The 21,338-nt window shown below is 39.3% G+C and overlaps 1 protein-coding gene across 3 annotated transcripts; it reads left to right on the forward strand.

Annotated features, from left to right (window-relative positions):
* Nucleotides 1-30: 30 nt before the first annotated feature.
* l3mbtl1 (L3MBTL histone methyl-lysine binding protein 1) lies at nt 31-20,818 on the forward strand. Of its 3 annotated transcripts, none has more exons than XM_056385081.1 (22): nt 31-314; nt 1,540-1,727; nt 3,041-3,228; nt 4,767-4,896; nt 5,542-5,704; nt 5,926-6,064; nt 6,296-6,344; nt 6,941-7,050; nt 7,402-7,506; nt 7,659-7,794; nt 8,149-8,240; nt 8,665-8,816; nt 10,255-10,331; nt 10,661-10,746; nt 11,748-11,858; nt 12,134-12,275; nt 13,241-13,343; nt 13,531-13,719; nt 13,863-13,912; nt 14,226-14,331; nt 14,430-14,492; nt 19,039-19,177. In XM_056385081.1, the coding sequence occupies exons 1-21, from the start codon at nt 274-276 to the stop codon at nt 14,452-14,454; spliced, it is 2,382 nt and encodes a 793-aa protein (XP_056241056.1). In that variant the 5' UTR covers nt 31-273; the 3' UTR covers nt 14,455-14,492; nt 19,039-19,177. The 3 variants fall into 3 exon arrangements, with proteins under 3 accessions (XP_056241056.1, XP_056241054.1, XP_056241055.1); XM_056385079.1 differs by having other exon boundaries at nt 69-314; nt 14,174-14,331; nt 19,039-20,818; XM_056385080.1 differs by having other exon boundaries at nt 70-314; nt 6,962-7,050; nt 14,174-14,331; nt 19,039-20,818.
* The last annotated feature ends 520 nt before the right edge of the window (nt 20,819-21,338 follow it).

Raw genomic sequence — 21,338 nt, forward strand, 5'->3', positions numbered from 1 at the left:
GCTAATTATATAATAAATGCTCTTTCATTAAGGGATGGTACTCTGGGGAAAAACGAGCGTGCTCTGTGGTTGGCAGATTTATGCAGAAGCCGATTGTTAATATTTGAAGTGAAAAGTGATGGAGCAGCTGTTCCTGAGCGGTCGTCAGTGTAATCGATAGTGCACTAGATTTATTTTTCACATATCGACCATTACAGAAAGTGGAGCGTTTGCACTGAAGTCCTCAGCGTTAGATTGTAGTCAGCGAGCGGTGACTGTACTGTGGGCCTGCGCATGCGCATTTGGAGCTCCGGAGCCGCAGGAGATCAGAGCTGGTAAGCCAAAATTCAGTTCCGAATTGATCTGCAACCACGAATTTATTTCACATTTCTAATTTTCTTCCAGGTGTAGCAGACACGTTGCATACATTAAACACATACGGTTTAAAGGGACAAGTGTCAGTATGTGTTTTTTTTCTTGAGGTAAAGCGTTTTGGCGTTATGGATAAAATCAACCACAAAGCTTTTCATCTTAAAAATATGTCATAATGGCACGCGTTCAATCAACCTAATCGAGTTTAATAGTTTTAAATAATAGGGGAAACTGCGCCGAGGTTACTGAAATATGTGACATGCCTAATGTTTTTTTGAGGTGGAGATGTTTCTGTTTCATTTGAGATGTTGGCGGAATGGGTGACAGGGTTCATTTTTCACTAAATGGGTTTTTCACTGGATTTGAGACGCTGCTTTTACACATTTTTGTTATTGGCTCAAGGATTTCAGATCCTCCGCCATTTTAACTGAAATGCTGTATTTTAATGTGTGTGCGTGGACTTGGAAGCTTGTGCGTAAATATTGGTGTGTCATTATTGGCTCTTTTAATTCCAGGTAATGGATGTCTGTTAAAAAGTCACACGGGGTCATGACTGTTGATGGAGGAAGGCAATTTAGTTTAAAATGCCACAAATTACTTATTTTATTTTCTACAAGTCGGGAGAAATCTCAAGGATAAATGTATCATTTTAGTCTTTTTTTATTTTATGATAATCCCTGTGTCTAGGAGCCATTTGGGTAAAAATGGGAGGAAGTAAACATAAATGGAAAAAAAGTGTATCAACAGAGGCTCTATGCTTATAAGAAATAATAAATGTATTTGTTCAGAAACATATAGCACCACAGTGGGCTTACAGTAGATCTCATAATATCTGTTATGCTCACTTTCTTATGGATGCCCCCTGTGCATTGTATTAATACCACAGTAATACCCTTATAATGATATAATTATATATGATGAAAATACAAAACCATTGAGATAAATCTAACCAATAACACAAAATCACAATCAAATTGCCTGCTTACTCTTGATCTAGACATAAAAACACGACAAAAAACTTTCATGGAAAAAAATTAAACCTTAGGAACAGCGATGACAGTTTTAGAGAGTACCTGCACCCCACTATGACAAAAACACATTTTATTAAAGCTGTAAACTTTTACCAAGTTCCTCTTTTGCCCCAGAGAGCATTTCTTTATATTGTTCCTCATACTCTTCATTTTCCAGCACTCCGGAGAAAGCGACAGGGACGCAGAGTGCCAAAGTGAACATGGAGGCTCCACCCAAAGAAGATCGCAGATCTATGGACCCAACCACCTCAACCCCCAGTGAGGCCGTCCTCATCTGTGGGAGTGATGGTGTGGCTAAGAAAGTCCGGCCCCAGCCCCACACCACCACAGCGCTTCTTCTACCAGGTGAGCACAGGTCTGAGTGCGGCAGTGTGGGCACTTGGGTTTAACAGACCATTCTATATCAATCTGCTGTCTATGTATGTATACCCCCTGCCAAAGTGCTGTTGAGCAACACACTGACCCTGATCTCCTTTCAGGGAGAAAACACAGAAGCTGTTGTGTCACATTCACAAAGCCTTTAACACTATTTAGATACACAAACAATTAAGTGGGTGGAAATGTAAATTCGTAGCCAAACTTTTTTCCTTAAAAAATCGCAACCACAGTGTTTCATCTCATTCACTGGGATTATTTCCTAAACCAAGAATCCTTATAATGACTCATTTAATGCAATCACATGACGTAACTCATAGAAACCCAGATGTGGGTTAATGAGAGGCCAATGGATAAACAAAGTAAAGATATTTTTGCACATGTGGCAGTAAAATTCTTTGTCATTTCAGCTGAAGAGATTATTGGATTAATCGATTAGTCAAGAGACAGAAAAATAACCAGCAAATATTTTGCTAATCAATCATTTCAGTCATTTCTCATGCAAAAATGCTCTATCTTCTCAGTTTCAAGCTTTAGGAACAGCTGCTTCTCTCTGCCTCGTAGGGGAGTATTAAACTGAATATCTTTGGGTTTGGGACTTTTGGACAGACAAATCAAGACGTCATTTTGTTTTGACATTCCATAAACTAAAGGATTTATTGATTGATTGAAAAAATAATAATCACATTAATCGATAATAAAAATTACTTTATATAAGACCACAGAGACCATGGTTAGAGCAGTCAGTTCTTTCATATTGCATAACGCAGTGTACATTAGTACTGAATACAGGATTTCCAATACACCTCATCCCGCCTGCATGGCACACAATGTAAAATTCAGTGTAGAGGGTGTTTCCTATCACCTGCCTGTCAGCTTGGTGTTTGTTGAATTAGTTTATAACTACCACGTGTCTCAGAATGCCTCCATTTACTAATGTGAAAGTGCAACATATATGTATCACTTTTTTTCAAATGTGATGCTTGCACAAGATTATTGTCTTGGGCAAACATGTCAACATGGTACAGCAAGGCCTGAGTTCATAAAAATGTAGATAGAGTTAATGACTATAAGTAAATACTAGTTACTCATAATAAAAAATGAGGTATGTGCAATGGAAACTTAAATGATTAAATTGAAATTTTTGCATTGATACAGGTTATTTTATTATTATGAGATTTATTGATGATAATATCTGTTTTTTCTTTTTCTTTTTCATGAATTGTGCTTTTTCGGTGGGGCTCAGGGAAAAAGTTGATAAATCTGAATGCATTTCTCCTCAGCTCCTGCTCCCAGCCACCAGAAGGTGGATGTGACTCCAGCTGTTGCCGTGGGAGACCCAGGGAAAGGAGGCAGAGCAAATCAGACGGCCACACCCACCCTGACAGCACAGGTGGGTGGGGCTTGTAGCATTGTCCATGTCCTGGAGTGGAAGGAAGGGATGGCCATACTACCCAGCAGCAACCTCAAGGTAAATAATCTTTCTGGTGTTGTGAAAATTATCCAGTGTTTTATTCTGCTACATCGGCTGTAGGTGTATCAGCCTACATCTCCTCACAGCATCTAGTTTAGTGAAGTTTTTAAGCTATTTTTCATTTGCTTAAAGAGCTTTATAGATCGTGGCTCTCTTGGTAAAGTTTCATTAATCTTATTCACAGAGAAAGTAGATGAGCTCAAGTCACACTCAGGTTGGAAAGCTCAACACTGTGTCCATGGTGCGCATCAATAAAATGTAAGGAGACAGACAAATATTTATAATTTCAAAAATTCCCCAATTACAAAATTTACTGAAATGGGTTGAGCAATTTATTAGTGCATTAACAGGAAACTAATTCATGATAATTGATTAATAAAAAGTCATTTATTATCTAAAATTGCCAAATATGAAACTCAAATGAGACTTTCTTAGTTTTGATTTTTAGACTTTTGGTCAGAGAAATTCAACATCACTCATTCAAAAAATAAAAAATAAATTAAAGAATATCTATACATTTAAATAAAATCACAAAATTTATAATGCATTACAACTGTTAAACTGAGATCAAGACTCTGTATATATGTGTATGTACATTATAATTTGGGGTCATTAATGTCTTTGGCTCACTACAAGAATTTAGCCTTGGAGTTAAAACCATGCATTAAATACTAAGTGTCAATGTTGATTTGATAGGAATTTGAACTGGACACTGTGAAATTATTGTGTACCAGGTCCCATGTGCCCATAATTCAATGTTAGTTTTTGTCACCAATACCCAAGTTGATATACTGTTGTGCTCACACAGAACCTAACTGGTCATCACTTTACCCTTAATAAGAGACTAATGTTGCACATAATGATGTACTAACCAGGACAAGGGAAAAGGCCTGTTTTATGTCTTGGCTTTGAATGCAGGCAAGGACAATATTTTTCTTGTTTATCTCAACTGGCAACTGTGATATATAGGCAAAAATAGCAACAGCAACGTAAACAACTAGAGCTTTATTGCTGATTACACCATGCATTTAATACAGTCATTGTGGGTGATTGGATTCTAATCAGACAGCTTTTAACTTATAAAAAACACACCCAAGATTCCCTAAAGACAGGTTATAACCTCATCACCCACTCATTCCCATTTTTAGTTGCTCATACAACAACAAGCAAATTAATACTATAACTGGAGTAAATTTCTGCTGTCATTCCACTGGGTTAGTATGAAGGGGACCACAGTAACAAAGCCAAACAAGGGAGTCAGAATTATATCTCATTAAGCTCCTGACTCATCATGATCACATTTATTTCTATTTATTGAAACAGGAGATGTATCTGGAAACAACTGCACATTTTGTAAATGTCTGGTAGTGTTCTGAGGATAAAAGGGCTTGAATAGACTTGTAAAAGATCAGGATGCATTTTGACAGATGGATCCATTGATGTGTGTGTGTGTGTGTGTGTGTGTGTGTGTGTGTGTGTGTGTGTGTGTGTGTGTGCGTGTGTGGGTGTGGGTGGGTGTGTGGTGTGTGTTGTAGTTCTGTGTGAGTGACGTGGGAACGCTGAGCACACTGATCACCCCAGGGACCACCAGCAGCACCACTGAACCAGCAGCAGGGACTTCTGGGAGATCCGCTGACGTAGAAGGTGCTCCAGCAGACAAGCCAGGTAGACTCATGGTTACATAAGGTTGCGTTGCGTCAGTGACCAAACACAAAATACTACAGTTTAGTGAAACATTTTCTTCTTTTTGCACACAGCACTGAAAACATTTCAGAAGCAGTAGTTGGTGATTTCACCATCATCATGCCTGACACAAAAATAGAGATCTGGAAATAGTACTTTTTTGTTTTCAGATGAACCACATCTCCCATATCACAGCACACATTTGATCATTAAAGCTTTTGTGTTATTATTACATATAAACATATACATTACATATATTACAGCAATAAAAATCAGAGTATGTCTGCTCCTGTTGCAGATGTCATGCTAGTTAGTGACTGTTACTAAACATAGGAGCACAAGTATGCTCTTCAATGATCATTTGTGTTTGTGTCAAGTAGAAATTCGTAATAATTACATTAGCTACAGCAGAGCTTCTCTTTATGAAGCAAAAGCTGTAGGTTCATGTCATCAATAAGTTTTGGAAATAGTCAAAAAATATGAATAGACCAGAAGTACAATCACAGTGCAGTAATTTACAGCAGAAGACCAACAGCAGGATTTTTAATTTAGATTTAAACTTTAAATGTTTATCATCAGTTTTCACCTGGAGCCTTTTACCTGACATACCTGGTCCTTGTGTGTCAGACGTGTCGGTTCCTATCAGCTCTGTGAGAGGTGCCACTGTGGAGCCGGGCAGGCTGGTGACAGTCAAACCTGAAGTCCAGGTCGGACCAGGACAACATAACCATGATCCCAGAGCCCAGAGGCCCTACACAGAGGACCTACGCAGAGAGCACATCACTGACAGGTGTGTTCACAAAAGCTGCTTGTCATTTATGCTCATTTATGCATCTCTACATACACGTGTGCACAAGTACAAGCATTCATTTTAAAGTCTCAGTATATCAGTCACCTGTGTGTCTATCTATCTATCTATCTATCTATCTATCTATCTATCTATCTATGACTGAGTGTTGAAGGTGGAATTAAACACAATCATGATAGAAGTTTGTCCTCTCTGCACCTCAGGAGGAGTGTCGGGGTGGAGAAGGTGCCAGCAGGCGGGAGGGTCTCTTCCCTCAACCCTGATCACCTGAAACCCATGAGGAAGAGGAAGAGGAAGGAGTACCTGAGTCCCTCTGAGGAAGACTCTGACATCGAGGGCACGGTGAGACAGCATTGTTGTTTCCACTTAACATCTGGAGATAACAAAGAGATAAGCAGATGTTCTTATATCTTATCAGTTTAGTTAGATGAGCATGATTATGGCATTTCATGACTTAAAATATTGTAAGTGACATGGTAGAAAAAGCAGACTGAGGTCAAAAATCTAAAATCTGCTCTGACTCAGTGACTGTATTGCCTTTTTGTTCTCTACGCTCATGTATATTTTTTTTAGGATGAAAAAATGGATGACTCTAAAGCAGACAGCAGACACATCAGAGGAGGTTGGACTAATCATTTATTATATGTGTCGTTTTGTTGGTCTCATTTCATCTTTCATTTTTTGTGTTGCTTCTTTGTTCATTTGTTTGCTGTGCCTATTTTTCCTCTTTTTTCCTTTCCTTTACGTATAGAGGGGGACACTTTAACAATATCAAGTGAAGTCATAACAATATATCCCTGATATATCATGACTTTAGAATTACCTCGAAGTTCAATCACTGTCTCTCTGACACTATTAAAAACTGTGGGTTTCATTTATTACAGGTCTGCTGCATTGAATTTTGTTGTGAGCCAGTTACCTGTACATCCATAGTAACTTTTACCTCGTCCTTTCCTGATCTTTGATTACTTTTCTACCCATTTCTCTGTATCTTTCCCACAGACTGAACCTTATTTTACTTTAAGATGAACATATGTATTTATTTATATATATAATATTACAGGAGCAGCAATCTCTCAACACATGTTGCTCAGGGAATCTGTTTCACTCTCTTCCTAATATCTTTTCTCTCATCTGCTCCTCCATTAAGTTTTCTTTAGTTCAAGTTTGTCTTCCATTAATATCTTGCTGTAATGCACATTGTATAAATGATTCAAGTAACTGGATTTTTTGCTGGAGCTGGAGACAGTAAGACAGAGCAGTGGACATGGGCTCAATATCTGGAGGAAACAAAAGCCGTTGCTGCTTCCAACAAGCTTTTCCAAGAGGTATGTTAGAATTTAATTTCCAGACTGTTGTGTCAGCCTGAGTGAGTGCTACATACACTAGCACTCTCTTTATACACGCTTTACTCTCCTTGTAGGACAGGAAGGGTTCTGTTGGCCTCAGTTTTAAAGAATAGTACAACATTGACAAGTGAGGAAATGAGAAATGTATATTAACCCTTGAGAAAATGCTGCATGCAGCCCTAGTAATTCTCTTATAATATTAATCTTATTTTTCAAACCCAGCCCGACCCTGAACCAATTTCCCCACAAGGATGAATTCTTTTCAGTTCATTTTATTTTAATCTCTGTGTCCTGTACTGAAACATTTGCTCTTTCATGCTGTGTGTCCAGTCTCAGAGGGTGCCAACAGTGAAGAACGGCTTTAAACAGGGGATGAAGCTGGAAGGCATCGACCCGCAGCATCCATCCATGTACTTCGTCCTCACTGTGGCTGAGGTGAGCCAGGCATACATTAACATGGTCAATGGATCTTAATGGCCAGGAGGATTTTTTAGGATTAAAAATCACCCTTTCCTCACAAGAGTACAGCCCAGTGTGTTCCTCTCCAGCCTGCTTTTTTCTCTCTAATGTATCATGTGATCGTCCAGGTCTGTGGTTACCGGCTGCGGCTCCATTTTGACGGCTACTCTGACTGCCATGACTTCTGGGTGAATGCCAACTCCCCTGACATCCACCCTGCAGGCTGGTGTGAAAGCACAGGACACAAACTGCACACTCCCAAAGGTCAGAGACAACACTGTGCACCACGAAAAACCAAAGAAAAGACAAAATTTAAATTGTGAAATACGTTCTGCTTAAGACTACTTTTTTTATTTCTTAGCTGGGAAATAGTCAATTTAAAAGGCTCTGCTCAGTTGTTGTATATATTAAAGGAACAAGATATTCTGTGTTAATTAATGCCTTTGTGAGGTGCTAGTAGGTGGGGTTTGTTACCTTAGGACAGAATCATGCTAGCAGTTTCACCCTGTTTTCAGTCTTTATGCCAAGATAAGCCTGGTATATTCACCATACAGATATGAGAGTGGCATCCCAAAATATGCATCTTGTTAATCATCTGTATCTGTGTCTGTCCTGCAGGCTGCAAAGAAGAGGAGTTTACCTGGACCAACTACCTGAGAATGACTAAAGCACAAGTGGCTCCCAAAGAACTGTTTGCCAGTCCTGGGAGGGTAACTGCTGCTATACAGTATAATATACGGTAGTTGTATTATCTACAAGCATGAATGGATGAGGTGAAAGATTTAAGGTTGGAAAAACTCAAATCCCATGATAAAAAAAGTTGATTTTAAACCATTTTATTTTCTTTCTGTCTCAGAAAGTATGTTTTACATTAAGTAGATGCTAATACAACCTTAAAGACCTGACTGATATTTGTTTTAATAATAATGTTTAATATGAAAACATCATAAAGCTATATGTTGGTGAAATCATAAACAAAAGCTTTGAACCAGTCAAACCACAAAATTCATGTTTGAGCAGTGCTCAGTTTGTAAATATTTTTTACTTTATCAGCTGTAGTCCACTAGTCTCTCTGTCTCTGTTTGCTTATGTGCTCCTGTCATGTCATTTCTAATATTTTCACCTTCTGTTTAGATTGATGTGAAGTGCGGTTTCGAGATAGGAATGAAGCTGGAGGCTGTTGACCGTATGAACCCCTCCCTCATCTGTGTAGCAACTGTCACAGACATGGTGGACGACCGCTTCCTGGTTCATTTTGACAACTGGGATGACACATATGACTACTGGTGAGTCTCAAAGAAGTTCTGGATGCGTGGGCTTTTGGAAATGATTGAATGAATATGATAAACAGCAACGATGCAGAAACTGAGGTTTGTGATATTCTGAGAAGTTGCTAAATGTAGAGTGAGAATACTGAGAACAGAACCATGGATCTCTTCTAATATTTCCTGCCATCAAGAGAAAAGTCACAAGCATTAAAACAAAGAAAGTGACTGACACCCCTGACACATTATCACTATATAAAGTTGCTATAGCTAAAGCAGAAAATAGCCTACTTACACATTCAACAGACACAGAGAAACATTAACATTCATTTTGCCTCCGGCAACAGTCAGAACTGGAGCCATATTGTTTTCGGGTTGTCCGTCTGTATGTCCGTCCTATTCTCGTGGACACGATATCGCAGTAATGCCTTGACAAAAGTTCTTCAAATTTGGCACAAACATTCACTTTGACTCAAGGATGGTGGTCAAAGATCAAAGATAAAGGTCAGTGTGACCTCACAAAACACTTTTTAGCAATTACTCAAGACTTCACAGCAATTATGACAAAATTTCACACAAATGGTTCATATTTTATATGACTCTGGATAAACAAACCTGAAATCTAAGTAACCTGAAACTAGTCTGAGTGGTGGAGGCAGACAACCACGAGGAGGTAATTCTAGTTTTGAAGATGTGTTTGTGTTCACCTGATGAAACAATGGCCAACATTTAATCCCCTTTTAGTTCTGATATGGTCTCTTAACTCCTTATAAAAATATCTAGCTCCTTCACTGTTAAATGCTCCCCCGTCTTCACTAATTGCTAACTTTGTCTTACACAGTTCCTTTGATTATATATGGAGCACACTGGGGTGGATAAACCTGACATTTAAAGTGCATAATCTCTATGTTTATTTTCACCCAGTTCTGTAAAGCATAAACACACACCAGGATAATCACATCTACTCATTAGCAGCTCTCAGTCAACCACATCAAGACCTCTGATGTCCTCAGGTTGCTCTTACCTGTCAGCATGTGACATCCATGTAACTCCTTTTTAACAATTCTTATGTCTATAACAATATAACATTAGTTTCTGCCTAAATTCCTATCCCTTAAAATAAATGGCTCAACAATGAAATAAAAATTAGTTATGAATAAATAAATAGATAAATAAACACATGAGGAGCTTGTGTTATGCAGCAGTGTATTTTACCATATTGTCAAACAAATGACTGAATCCCACATATGACATACAGGTGGCTTATTTTATCTGTGTTCAGCTCTCTGTGGCAGGATGCAGGGGGAGTAAGAGTGCTGAGACTGGGTTTGTAAGGTCTTTCACATCACATGTAGCCATTTGACTATTGATTTACTATCTGTCATGTAATTTATGCCAATACCAACATTGCTGTAAACTCACCCTGGCTGTTGTTGTTGTTATATGTCAAAATTTGCAGGTGTGATGCCAGCAGTCCATACATTCATCCTATTGGTTGGTGCCAGGAGAGGAACCTGCCCCTAACACCACCCCAAGGTGACCAGTGTGTCCTCTGTTGATCATTAATTTAATCACGTTCATAGTCATACCAGGGGTGATCCAGTTATCCTTCCTGTCATTTTGTTCCTTTCATGTCTATAGAGTACACACCAAGTGTAGAGATGTGATTGTGGCAAGTGAATGCCTGAACTACACTGTACATGTAAAGGAATTTTTTCTGAATGGGTTTTATAGCTGATACTATAAATTGCAAACATTTGCACAAATTACAGATAAGGAGCATACTGCGCAACCTGTGAAGGACAATGTGGAGGAATATTTATGTTTGTATTCTCTGTGTGATGTGAATTTGTTTGCTGCACCAGATTACCCAGACCAGGGCCGGTTCTCCTGGTCTCACTACCTAGAGGAGACTGGTTCTAAGGCGGTGGCTGCTGATGCCTTTAAAGTGGTGAGAACAAAGAAAAAATGTGTTTAATTCACAGCATGAATCCAGTTGAACTGCAGTTTGGTTCTGTGGTATGGGCTGGCAGCAACAGTGTGGGAGTCTGAGTAATTTGAAATAATGAGATACATGGTTTGTCACAACAAATAACAGTTACTTACACAATATCATGAAAATCACAACTGTAGCCGAAGGTACTGTACATTAGACACAGTTTAGGTGTGACTTTTTCATAGCGGATGCTAATGCACGTGAATTGATTACAAAACAACTTTGAAGTGGTAATAAAACACCTTAAGATTCTGACCATGAACAGCAACATCCCTGGTTTGAGTGTTGCAGCCCTCTCCCCATTTCCTGTCATCTCTCTACTTTAACAAGGAAGAGCTGGAGCTGAGATTGATGCTAACCTTTCTTTTGCTTGTTTCTCTTATAACTTATGAACCAGACGTTCAGCAGGCTTTTTTCCATCAGCTGAATTATCAACAGAGGTGTCCTCCTCTCCATAACAAACAGACCAGGGGATTAAAACCAGTAGAAATACCCAGAAAACAGTTTCACTCAAAATCAGAGATTCACTGACGCTCTTCAGTGAAGACAGGACAGACGTCTCCAGCGGCTGGGAGCTGAGCTGAGCTTACTCAGCTTGTTTCTCTGATAACTTCAGATCCAGTCGTCTGATGACTAAAATCATCTGGTTCAAATATAGAGTTGAAAAACACCAAGGTATAAAAAAGTAGATGTAAGTCAATGTTGAGCTTCTGGCAGGAAACCACTACACTGACACATGATCATAGAGGATATGATGTCATTGACAGGAGGCCACATGACACAGTGCATTACCATATGCTCATACTCATTATTAGACTTTAGATTACATTTTAATGTGGAAAAGTTACAGATTATAACTTTAAATATTATCAATTAAGAATGTTGCAGGTTAAACCAATGCTTTATTGAAAGAATGACTGAAGGTGTGTTCCTCTCATTCTCTGCTCTGTCTGCAGCGTGTGGCCCACAGCTTCCAAACTCAGATGAAACTGGAGGCCGTGGACAAGAGAAGTCCCGGCCTGATCAGGGTGGCCACAGTGGAGGAGGTCGAGACTCACCGCATTAAGGTAATACTCAGTGATTGTGTGTGTGTGTGTGTGTGTGTGTGTGTGTGTCCTGGACATTTAAGTACTAATGTCTGACGTTTTGAATTTTATTATCTTGTATGTGTGTGATAGTGTGTAAAATGTTTTTACAGCTCCTCGAGTGTGCTTAAATGTGCTAATATTATAATCTACATCTTTGTAAACCAACCATGTAACCATTCTACAGATGGGCTGTGTGGGTGCATGTGCAGTATTTCTATGTGTTACAGCTCTGTCCATCTCTGTTGCTCCTTCAGGTCCATTATGATGGCTGGAGTCATGTCTATGATGAATGGATGGACTCAGATCACCCAGACATACATCCAGCAGGCTGGTGTGAAGCGACCAGTCACCCACTGAAAGTTCCCCCACGGGACCCCAAAACACAACAGCCACACGGTAGCAACTACAAAACTGCACTCTGTTTGTACTTCATTGAAAGCTGGAAGTCACTTTTCTGCAAAACACAAATCAAAATTATTCTTGATAGCATGAAAAATTGTAACAAAAATATTTTGTGCTCTATTGATTGAAATGCTAAATGAAATGACTTTTGTAAAACCTATTTTATATACTTTTCTGTATTTATGCAACTTTCATTGTTTGCAGTTGAATTTTGTTAATACACCAATATATTTCTTACTATCCTGCCATAAATGATAAATTCCACCATTTACTCTATTGCTATTGACTTTTTTATTGTTTCACCGATGTTGTTATTTGTAATCCTTCCTGATCTATCCTTTGATCGATGTACCGATGGATTAATTTATTAATTTTATTACAATGATTATTCATTCTTATTTTTATTCCTCTGTGTCAGCAACAGTCAGAGCTGGAGCCATATTGTTCTCAAGTTGTCCGTCCATATGTCCCATTCTCGTGGACACGATATCTCAGTAACGCCGTGATGGAATTTCTTCAAATTTGGCACAAACTTTCACTTGGACTCAAGGACGAACTGATTAGACTTTAGATTTAGAGAAAGCACAAATGTAAATAATAAAAATCAATCATGGCTGAATTCCATGTAGCACAATCCACATATTGTGTCATGGCTGGATGTAACACTTGAACTGAACAGCCATCATTAAAGTTATTATTAACAACTGTGCTGTTCCTCAAGTCAAAATATCTGCTGTCAAAAAGATCTGCATAACTTCTTACAGGCATTATCTGATACAGTGCAGTGCTTGAAGAGGGTTTGTGACCATGTTGCTGTGTGTGTGTGTGTGTGTGTGTGTGTGTGTGTGTGTGTGTGTGTGTGTGTGTGTGTGTGTGTGTGTGTGTGTGTGTGTGTGTGTGTGTGTGTGTGTGTGTGTGTGTGTGTGTGTATTCATCTGTCTGTATTTGTATGTACATAGGAGTGAGGGAGCCTCCTGCTATGGGCCAGTCCACCTACCCCTCCTCTGTTCCTTGCAAACCCATCAGCCACCCCAGAACCAACAAGTACAGCTTCCACAACAGGTCAGCACTCAACTCAGTTCTATTGTCAGGTCATTTGATTGATCATTGATTTAAATGATACACATCATTACCCGATACCAATTTTGGGCCATAAAAAACCTGAAAAACATTTCTGAAATTATATGTGATTGTAGATCTTAAAATGCACTAAGGCCAATTAGACTGTGGGCATCTGTCTTTGAAACAGGAAGTGTCCAACTCCTGGTTGTGATGGTTCAGGCCACGTGACCGGTCGTTTCACTGCCCATCACTGCATATCCGGCTGCCCACTGGCTGAGCGTAACCAGGGCAGGCTGAAGGCTGACCTGTCAGACTCAGAGTGTAAGAGGAACCTCTTTTTTGGCCAGAGGACCAAGAAGAACCATTACCGTGGCAGGTAAGGGTGTGTATGTAAGTGTGTGTGTGTGTGTGTGTGTGTGTGTGTGTGTGTGTGTGTGTGTGCCTGTGTGCGTGTGTGTGTGTCTTTGTATGTGTCCAGGTTTTAATTAGTTTCACACTAATCTTTTCCTCTGGTTTCAGGATTGGTCGTCCTCCCAAATACAGGAAGAACCAGCAGAGAGACTACCAGAGTAAGTTTTCTAAATGCACTGTGCATATCCTACAGTTGTAGATTTTTTTGGTACATAATAGTCAAATTGGAAAATTCTGCAGATGTTTTGACTTGTCATAGTAGGAAAAGCAGAGGTGGAACTAATACTGATACTGTTTCATTTAAGCCAGGCTTTCTTACACCTGTGCTTTCCCTGCTATGATGTATCAAAATGTCTGTTGTGAAAAAAACATGTTTTTGTGTGTCAACCAATCATATTTTCGTGTGTGTTTGCCCTGAGACATGTCCTCAGAGGGCGTGTATCCGTCACTGTTCATGTCGGCTCTGAGCAGTCAGGCGGACAGGACTCTGTCTCTGTGCTGGGAGCAGCACTGTAAGCTGCTGCCCGGCGTTCAAGGCATACACGCCAGCCAGGTGGCAGCATGGAGTGTTGAAGAGGTCAGCAAATATTATCCCTTACCTTCATATTTATTTATTTTCTTTCTATAATGTTTGGGGTTGTTTTGATAGTTCAAGTTCTGAATTCTGCACTGCAGGTCTTCAGGTTTGTCCAGAATCTAATTGGTTGTGAAGAACAGGCTCGTCTCTTCAAAGAAGAGGTGAGATCACTAAATGTGTCCCAATTAATATAAGGTTTATTCACACAAAGTTCACATGACATGTTGCACTGTAGCACAGAGTGTAGTGAAAACATTTTACAGTTCTAAACAACAGTCAGTTAGTGTGTTTTCACACCTAAAGTTTGTTTGCTCAGGTCCAATTCAGTTGATTGTTTATAATCTTGATTTCACACAGAGAAAAATTCAATTGAGCCAAAATGCATCATTACAAACCATGTGAGAATGTTTATTCCTCTGATTGGTCCAATAGTCTGGAGCAGGAAAGTAAACACGGGAAGAAGGTTACAAGAATTGTTGAGTTCAAACTTGTGAGTTCACCTGCTAGTGAGGTCCAATCCAGTTCAGAACTCTTTCACACCAAAAATGAACTGCTCCAGAGTTTGTCTGGGACCGGACGGAGACCACCTCCTCGGCACGATTGTTTTGGTCCACACCCGGGTGCAATTACTGTTTTGACACCTGCTCAAATTAATCGAACTGAGGGGGAAAACAAACTGGGGTTCAGTTAAACCGGACTAAAAATCACATGGGCGAAAACACCCTTAGGTGTCATTCAATCAGTGTTGCTGAACATCTACTTGTCATCATGGTTCTTCTTTGCTGATGATGCTCTGCTGTCATGGCACATGTGATCATGATTATTGACACATTTACCATGTAAGTGCATCACATCTGGCCAAATAGAGAGAGCAAAAACAAACTGGATACAGATCTATGAGTTGTGTTAGTGTATATCAGGTGAATGTAAGTCCAAAATTCTGTCATTTAGCTCTGTTTTGTTCTCCAGCTATTTCTAAGGGAAATCTCAGTCTCACTTGCTAAATGCTCCACTATGTTCACCAGCTACTTGCAAACTGTTTCTGTCTGCAGTTTGGTGCTGGGCAGTTAGTGTACAGTGGGTACAGCTGGGAACAGCTGCCTGCTGAAACCAAAACCAATGCTAATGAGAGTGATAACAATGAACCAAAACAGTTAAGCTGTGGGTTGTAAGACAAAAACAATGAGCCGAAAAAAGTTTAAAAAAAAAGCTGTAGATATGAGCGGAACTGCAGGTGATTTCTTCATCTTTTTCTTTAAACTTCCTCTTCCTCCTTTTGAACCATATGCTCGATTTTCTTTTTTTTATGATTGAACCTCTTTATTGCTTTTTTCAGTTTACAGACATACATTAAAGACAAAAAGAAATCCACGCATATAGAATATAAGGTAACAAAATACTGAAATTAAAAAAATAAATAAATAAATAAACAAAATAAAATAAGAACACAACATGCACATACTTCAGTGTGTGATGCAGGCTATTACGCCTCCATATTGCACTTCATTTCAGTCCATTGAGCATAGACACTTATATGATTCAAAAAGAGTAGAGATGGCATACCTGAACATACTGGCAATTACCTCTACTTATGGCACTCAAATACGAGCCCCATACCTTCCTAAATACATCAAGACTGTTATTAGCCCTGTGGATAAGCTGCTTATAGGAAGCCATCTTAGCCAGTTTGTCCCTCCATTCATTAAAACTGATATGCTCTTTTGATTTCCAATGCCTTAAATCTATTCTGCTCCCTGTTATCATGGCCAGTTTCACCCAGCAACACTACTTTGATGAGAAATTAACTTCCACAGGCAAAATACCGAATATGCATAATGCTGGATTCACACTGAGATTTACCTCTGTTATTAATGCAGTTGACTATTTCTAACAATTATTATGTTTATTATGTTATGCACCATTTCACATTCATATAGCATATGAAACAGTGTGTCCCTGCCTTTGTTGTATCTCCAACATGTATCATCATTCCTAAGCCACATAACATTTTTGATGGGGTCCAATAATTCCTATTCAGTATTCTAAAAAAGATTAGGCGTGTCTGCATGTCCTGGGCTATGGAAAACCACGATTTTACCACCTTGCTCTAAGCCTCACTGTGAATGGATATTCCAAGATCTTTTTCCCAAGTGTTCTTGACACCATTGTTGTTTGGGAATTGGTGTTTTCTAAGCAGACTATAAAACCTAGATGTCCCCCTCAAAGTTTCCAATTTAAACGTCAAAACACCTGGATTTAAACAACAGGAGTAAGTCTTTTCTTTCTATCTACAGTCATAATATAACTACTCAATTAAATAAACTTCCAAAAATCTTTCCTGGGTATATGGTATTTGGCAAATGATTCTCGTCAAACAGATCAGCATTATTCCCGCTCTTACCCAAATTTCTCAGAAAATAGATTTTTATCAATTTTCAATGACTTATTGTACCATATTTATGATCCTTTAGTATCATAGGGATTGATGTTACATACCAGACTGGCCTTTCTCCAGCTATCTCTAGCAAATGCCAGAACACGGTTCCTATATGGTATATCCCCTCCTGCCTGAGTAAGAAAAGCCTGTATTGAGAAGGGTTTCAACAGTCTTTTCTCTTTAGAGTAAACATCAGTGGAGAGAGGGGGCAACCCTGTCTGGCCCTGTGTAAAAGTTTAAAGGGGGCAGAAATATTCCCGTTTGTGATGACAGATGCCCTGGGGCATTCATAAAGCAGCTTTACCCATTTAATATATGACCAACCCATCCCAAGCTGTTCAAGTATTGCAAACAATACTCCCACGAAACTCTGTCGAATGCCTTTTCTACATCCAGAGAGAAAGCCACCACGATTCAGCACTGTTCCTTGCTTGCCATGCAAGATGCAAGTGCCTACGTAAATGATCTGCTAATGTTCAGCCCTTAATGAAGCTAACCTGATCTGGATGAATCAGTGTGGGCAGGTACCCCTCAAATCTTGTTGCTAGAATCTTAGCTAAAATTTTTGCATCCACATTAACTGGACACTGGTCTGTAGCTGTCACACAGCAGCGGGTCTTTACCTTTCTTATGAATCAATGTTATTATTGCATCCCGCATACTCTTAGGTAAGTTTCCCCTGTAGAACGCATCCTGAAAAACAGTGAGAAGCTTCAGGGCCAACAAATCTTAAAACGCCTCATAGAAATCTTTTAGAAATCCACCCCCCACCCCCCCCAGTTTGGGCGTGTCATTGTTTCACCCTCTGAGCCATAGCCTTCCTGCCCCTTCTCCTTGCTCATAATATTTTTGCCTGCATCTGAACAATGAAAACTCTGCTCTTTTCTGATGGTGTTTAACTCAACCTTTGCCCTGCTTAATCTGGTGAATGCATTCAGATCCTCACTATCTGCAAATTTATTCTCATGGTCCTTTATTTTAATTTCCAATTTAGAAAGTCACTGAGATGCCTGCTTTTTTAGTAAGTAAGAGGAATGCTGTATTAATCTATCCCTCAGATATGCCTTAAATGCATCCCAGGCCACTTCTGGATTATTTACTGTTCATTAATTTCATAGTATTCTAATATTTGTTGTCTAATAAAAACATATGATGGTTCATTTTGTAGCTGTGATATATTAAATGACCAGCAAGTATCACATCTTCTCCCCATTATGTCTATGTCCAGAGCTACCCATCGTCCCTCTGAGTCTGTTTTCAGCTCATACACCTTGGTGACTACATTTTTGCATATCAAAATGATAACCCCACATTTGCTGGAGGAGAATGTACTGTAAAAAAAAATCTGTCCCATCTGTCAACCCAATCCCTTTTTCATATGCTCAATTTTCAAAAATGAGGTATCATTGGATTCCATGGATCAAGCCTAGTTAAACGCTGCTTCCCAGACAAACTTTGTCCATTCTCCACTAATGATCTTCAAGACAAGTTTCACAAAAGTTATCACAAGGATTTTTGATTTTCAAAAGCGTTCGTCCGTCATAAAAACTGCAGCAAAGCCACCAAACAGGAAGTGAGGTCATATGTCAGCAACAGCTTCTATGTATGTAGACCAAACTTGATACATGGTTTTGGAAGCCCACTTTGAGAAAGGCCAAAATCACCGGCATCAATTGCCCTCTAAGGGGCACTGCAGTTTGTAAAAATACATTATGGCAACTATGCATTGACGTGTTTGCCTTAAAAATACAATTCTTGTTCAAAGTCTCCTCCAAAGTTTCCTCCAAAGTCTTTACCAAAGAACTTTAAGACTCACAAAAATGATGACAGGGATTTTTAATTTTTGAAAGAATTCAAACATTACTATTTCAGTTGAAATAACAAGAAATTAAGTCATATCTCAGCCAATCTTTAATCAACCATGTTGCTATGACAACTCTGGCTTGCGGGACTCCCTGGCCACCACATTGCTACTTGCAGCTACATTTCTCTCTGGATTTGTCACTACGAGGGACGCCTTTTCAATACAAATAGTCATGTGATCCATTAATATAATAACATTGATTTAACACTAGAAGCTATGGTGTCAGATACACCTGCGATCTCAAAGACAACGGACCATGATCATCTTCACCAGACTGACTCAGGACTCTTTCAATGCTACTTTGTTGTATAAATATAATAATAATAATAAATACATTTCTGTTATTTTGTCCACCCCTTCGTGAGAATGACCAGTCACATCACCACTGTTGTCTATGTCTCCTCAGATGATTGATGGGGAGGCCTTCCTGCTGCTCACTCAGACCGACATTGTGAAGATCATGAGCATCAAACTTGGCCCCGCCCTCAAAATCTCTAACGCCATTCTCATGTTCAAGAGCACAGACGAGGGACTCAAGTGATCTTGCCCTCTTTCACAGGGGTCATCAAGCCGCCAATCATCATGTGCCAAATTCATTCTCTTGCAGGGAAAAGGCCCTGACCCCCTTTTCATGTGTTTGGTGTCCTGTACCCATCAGAGAGAGGGAGGGGTGGGGGGTGGGTTGGGGGTGATGTCCAGTCAGGGTAAAGGGGGAAAAAAGGAGAGGTTAGAAGAAGAAGGGAAATTAGGAGAAACAGATATTTGTAGGGAGTAATGGAGGAATGTCATGAAGATGATGGACAAACTGGAAGGTGGATATGCGCAGCCTGAAGCACGTGAGGAGGAACATCAGGAGTTTTCCAGCTGATGCATTTGGTTCAGTATTGGGATTTGATTATTACCAAACCACTGAACATCGTCATTGTTTTGACTACACAACTGTTGTGTTACCGGCTTCTGTAGATGCGGTATCCTGCTGCCACTCACACCCGCACTGGAGATACTCGGAAACCAATACTATTAGTACATTTACTTCCTGAATAAGTTTCATTCCTGTTAATGCAAGCTGTTTACACAGTCAGCTGGAACTGTAATCACCTTTCACAGGTGGACCCATTTTACATATGACCAAATTTTCACAAGTACTCTACAAACATTTGGACAAAACCATCAGTTAAAAATACTAAAACAGATTTACTAATAGGAACTGAGGAAAATATAAATGTTGACTAAAGAGACGTGAGGACTGTGGGCAGATGGCTATGTGACCGAAAACTGAGAAGAGTGAAATGCAGTGGCTGAGGCTGGTCAGGGAGGCTCCTACAAGCTTCAAATTTTGTGCAATAAAAAACGTTGAGTACTGTATTCAGTAACACTTAATATTACAGCTCCTTTATTTATCAGACTAATTCTATTACTATAACACAATACAGTGGAAATTAAATGAATACACTTGCTTTGTTCTGGCTGTTGGAAAAGGGTTGAGGGTTTTGACAGATGAGAGAAAACATTGACTGCAGCCTGGGTTGTCTGATTGTTCTTAAGTATTACTCACTTGTGTTCACTGCCTTGAAATTTTCCACATTGTTCTTTCTAAAAATGCACCATTATTGTAAAAACACGGGAGCTGTAATTTAAAATGTTACCCTCTGATAAATAATGTGAGTCAGAGAACAGAAGTAACAGTGTTTTAGTTTTTATCTCTATATGCAAAAGATTATAAATTATTTTTTAGCAATTCTTAATATATGAAAAGTACATTTTGCATTGGCATTTTAGCACAACTATGAAACCCAAATGGATTTCACACTATGATATTCCCACACTTGGTCACTAGAGAGTGCAAAAAAACACATTTTAGCACTATAAACATGGACTTGATATCTAGTTAATGGAGTTCTCTGCAGTTTACATGTGATGGAAACTCCATTTACAGTGTGTTCTTTGAAATGTTTACATTTTATGCCAGAATAGGTTAAAAAATAATGTTTAGATTTGGTATTGTGAGATGAAAGCAATTTTACTGGAAAGTTTTAAGGGCTCCTGGAATCTCGAATTTGACTTCTCTGTGTGTCTCTCTGGTGGGATTTGTGTATGCGCGTGTGTGTGCGTGTCAAGATAATTTTCGGTCACAAATGTCATTCAATCCACATGAATTAATAAACGTCCAAAGCTGTCTTGTCTGATTCATGTCTCTGATTCTTGTCTAATTTGAGGGATCACACACTGCATTTCCTGTGCTTGCACAGGTGTCTTCTGTGTGCTGTGCTATTGACTATAAACGAACTTTGCTTGTATCACATCCCCCTATCGACCATATTGTTGTCAACAGTTGGCTGTGGTGGTGGTGGCAACTCCTTTCACGCCCTTTTTACTCTCACTGCTTATCTTCATGTTCCACTGCAGAGGCCAGAAAAACAAGTGTGGCTGATAACCTGCTGCTGCAGCCTGATGCAGCAAAATGAGAGTACTCAATTGACTGTCGGGTGGTAAATGTTTCATACAAGAAGGTACAACAGTTGTGCATGACTTGTTTCTTATTCTTTGGAAGGAGGATGCTAAGAAGACTGGCTTTCAAAATAAAAGTATGCTTATTTGCAGAAGTGGAAAAGTTCCAAGTCAGCCTCTGTTAATAGTGTGTTCTGCTTATTGTTACTTCACTTGGATTTTTGAGCTTCACTGTGCAGAATCATGTATGTGCAGAGT

This window comes from Seriola aureovittata, chromosome 9 (assembly GCF_021018895.1).
Source record: "Seriola aureovittata isolate HTS-2021-v1 ecotype China chromosome 9, ASM2101889v1, whole genome shotgun sequence".
Taxonomy (NCBI): Eukaryota; Metazoa; Chordata; class Actinopteri; order Carangiformes; family Carangidae; genus Seriola; species Seriola aureovittata.

Excerpts from the sequence above, each read along its gene's own strand:
- l3mbtl1 (XM_056385079.1), top strand. The coding sequence starts at position 274 with ATGCGCATTTGGAGCTCCGGAGCCGCAGGAGATCAGAGCTG. Across the intron at positions 7,795-8,148 it reads CAAACTGCACACTCCCAAAG|GCTGCAAAGAAGAGGAGTTT; the intron begins GTCAGAGACAAC and ends TCTGTCCTGCAG. Across the intron at positions 13,344-13,530 it reads AAGTACAGCTTCCACAACAG|GAAGTGTCCAACTCCTGGTT; the intron begins GTCAGCACTCAA and ends TCTTTGAAACAG.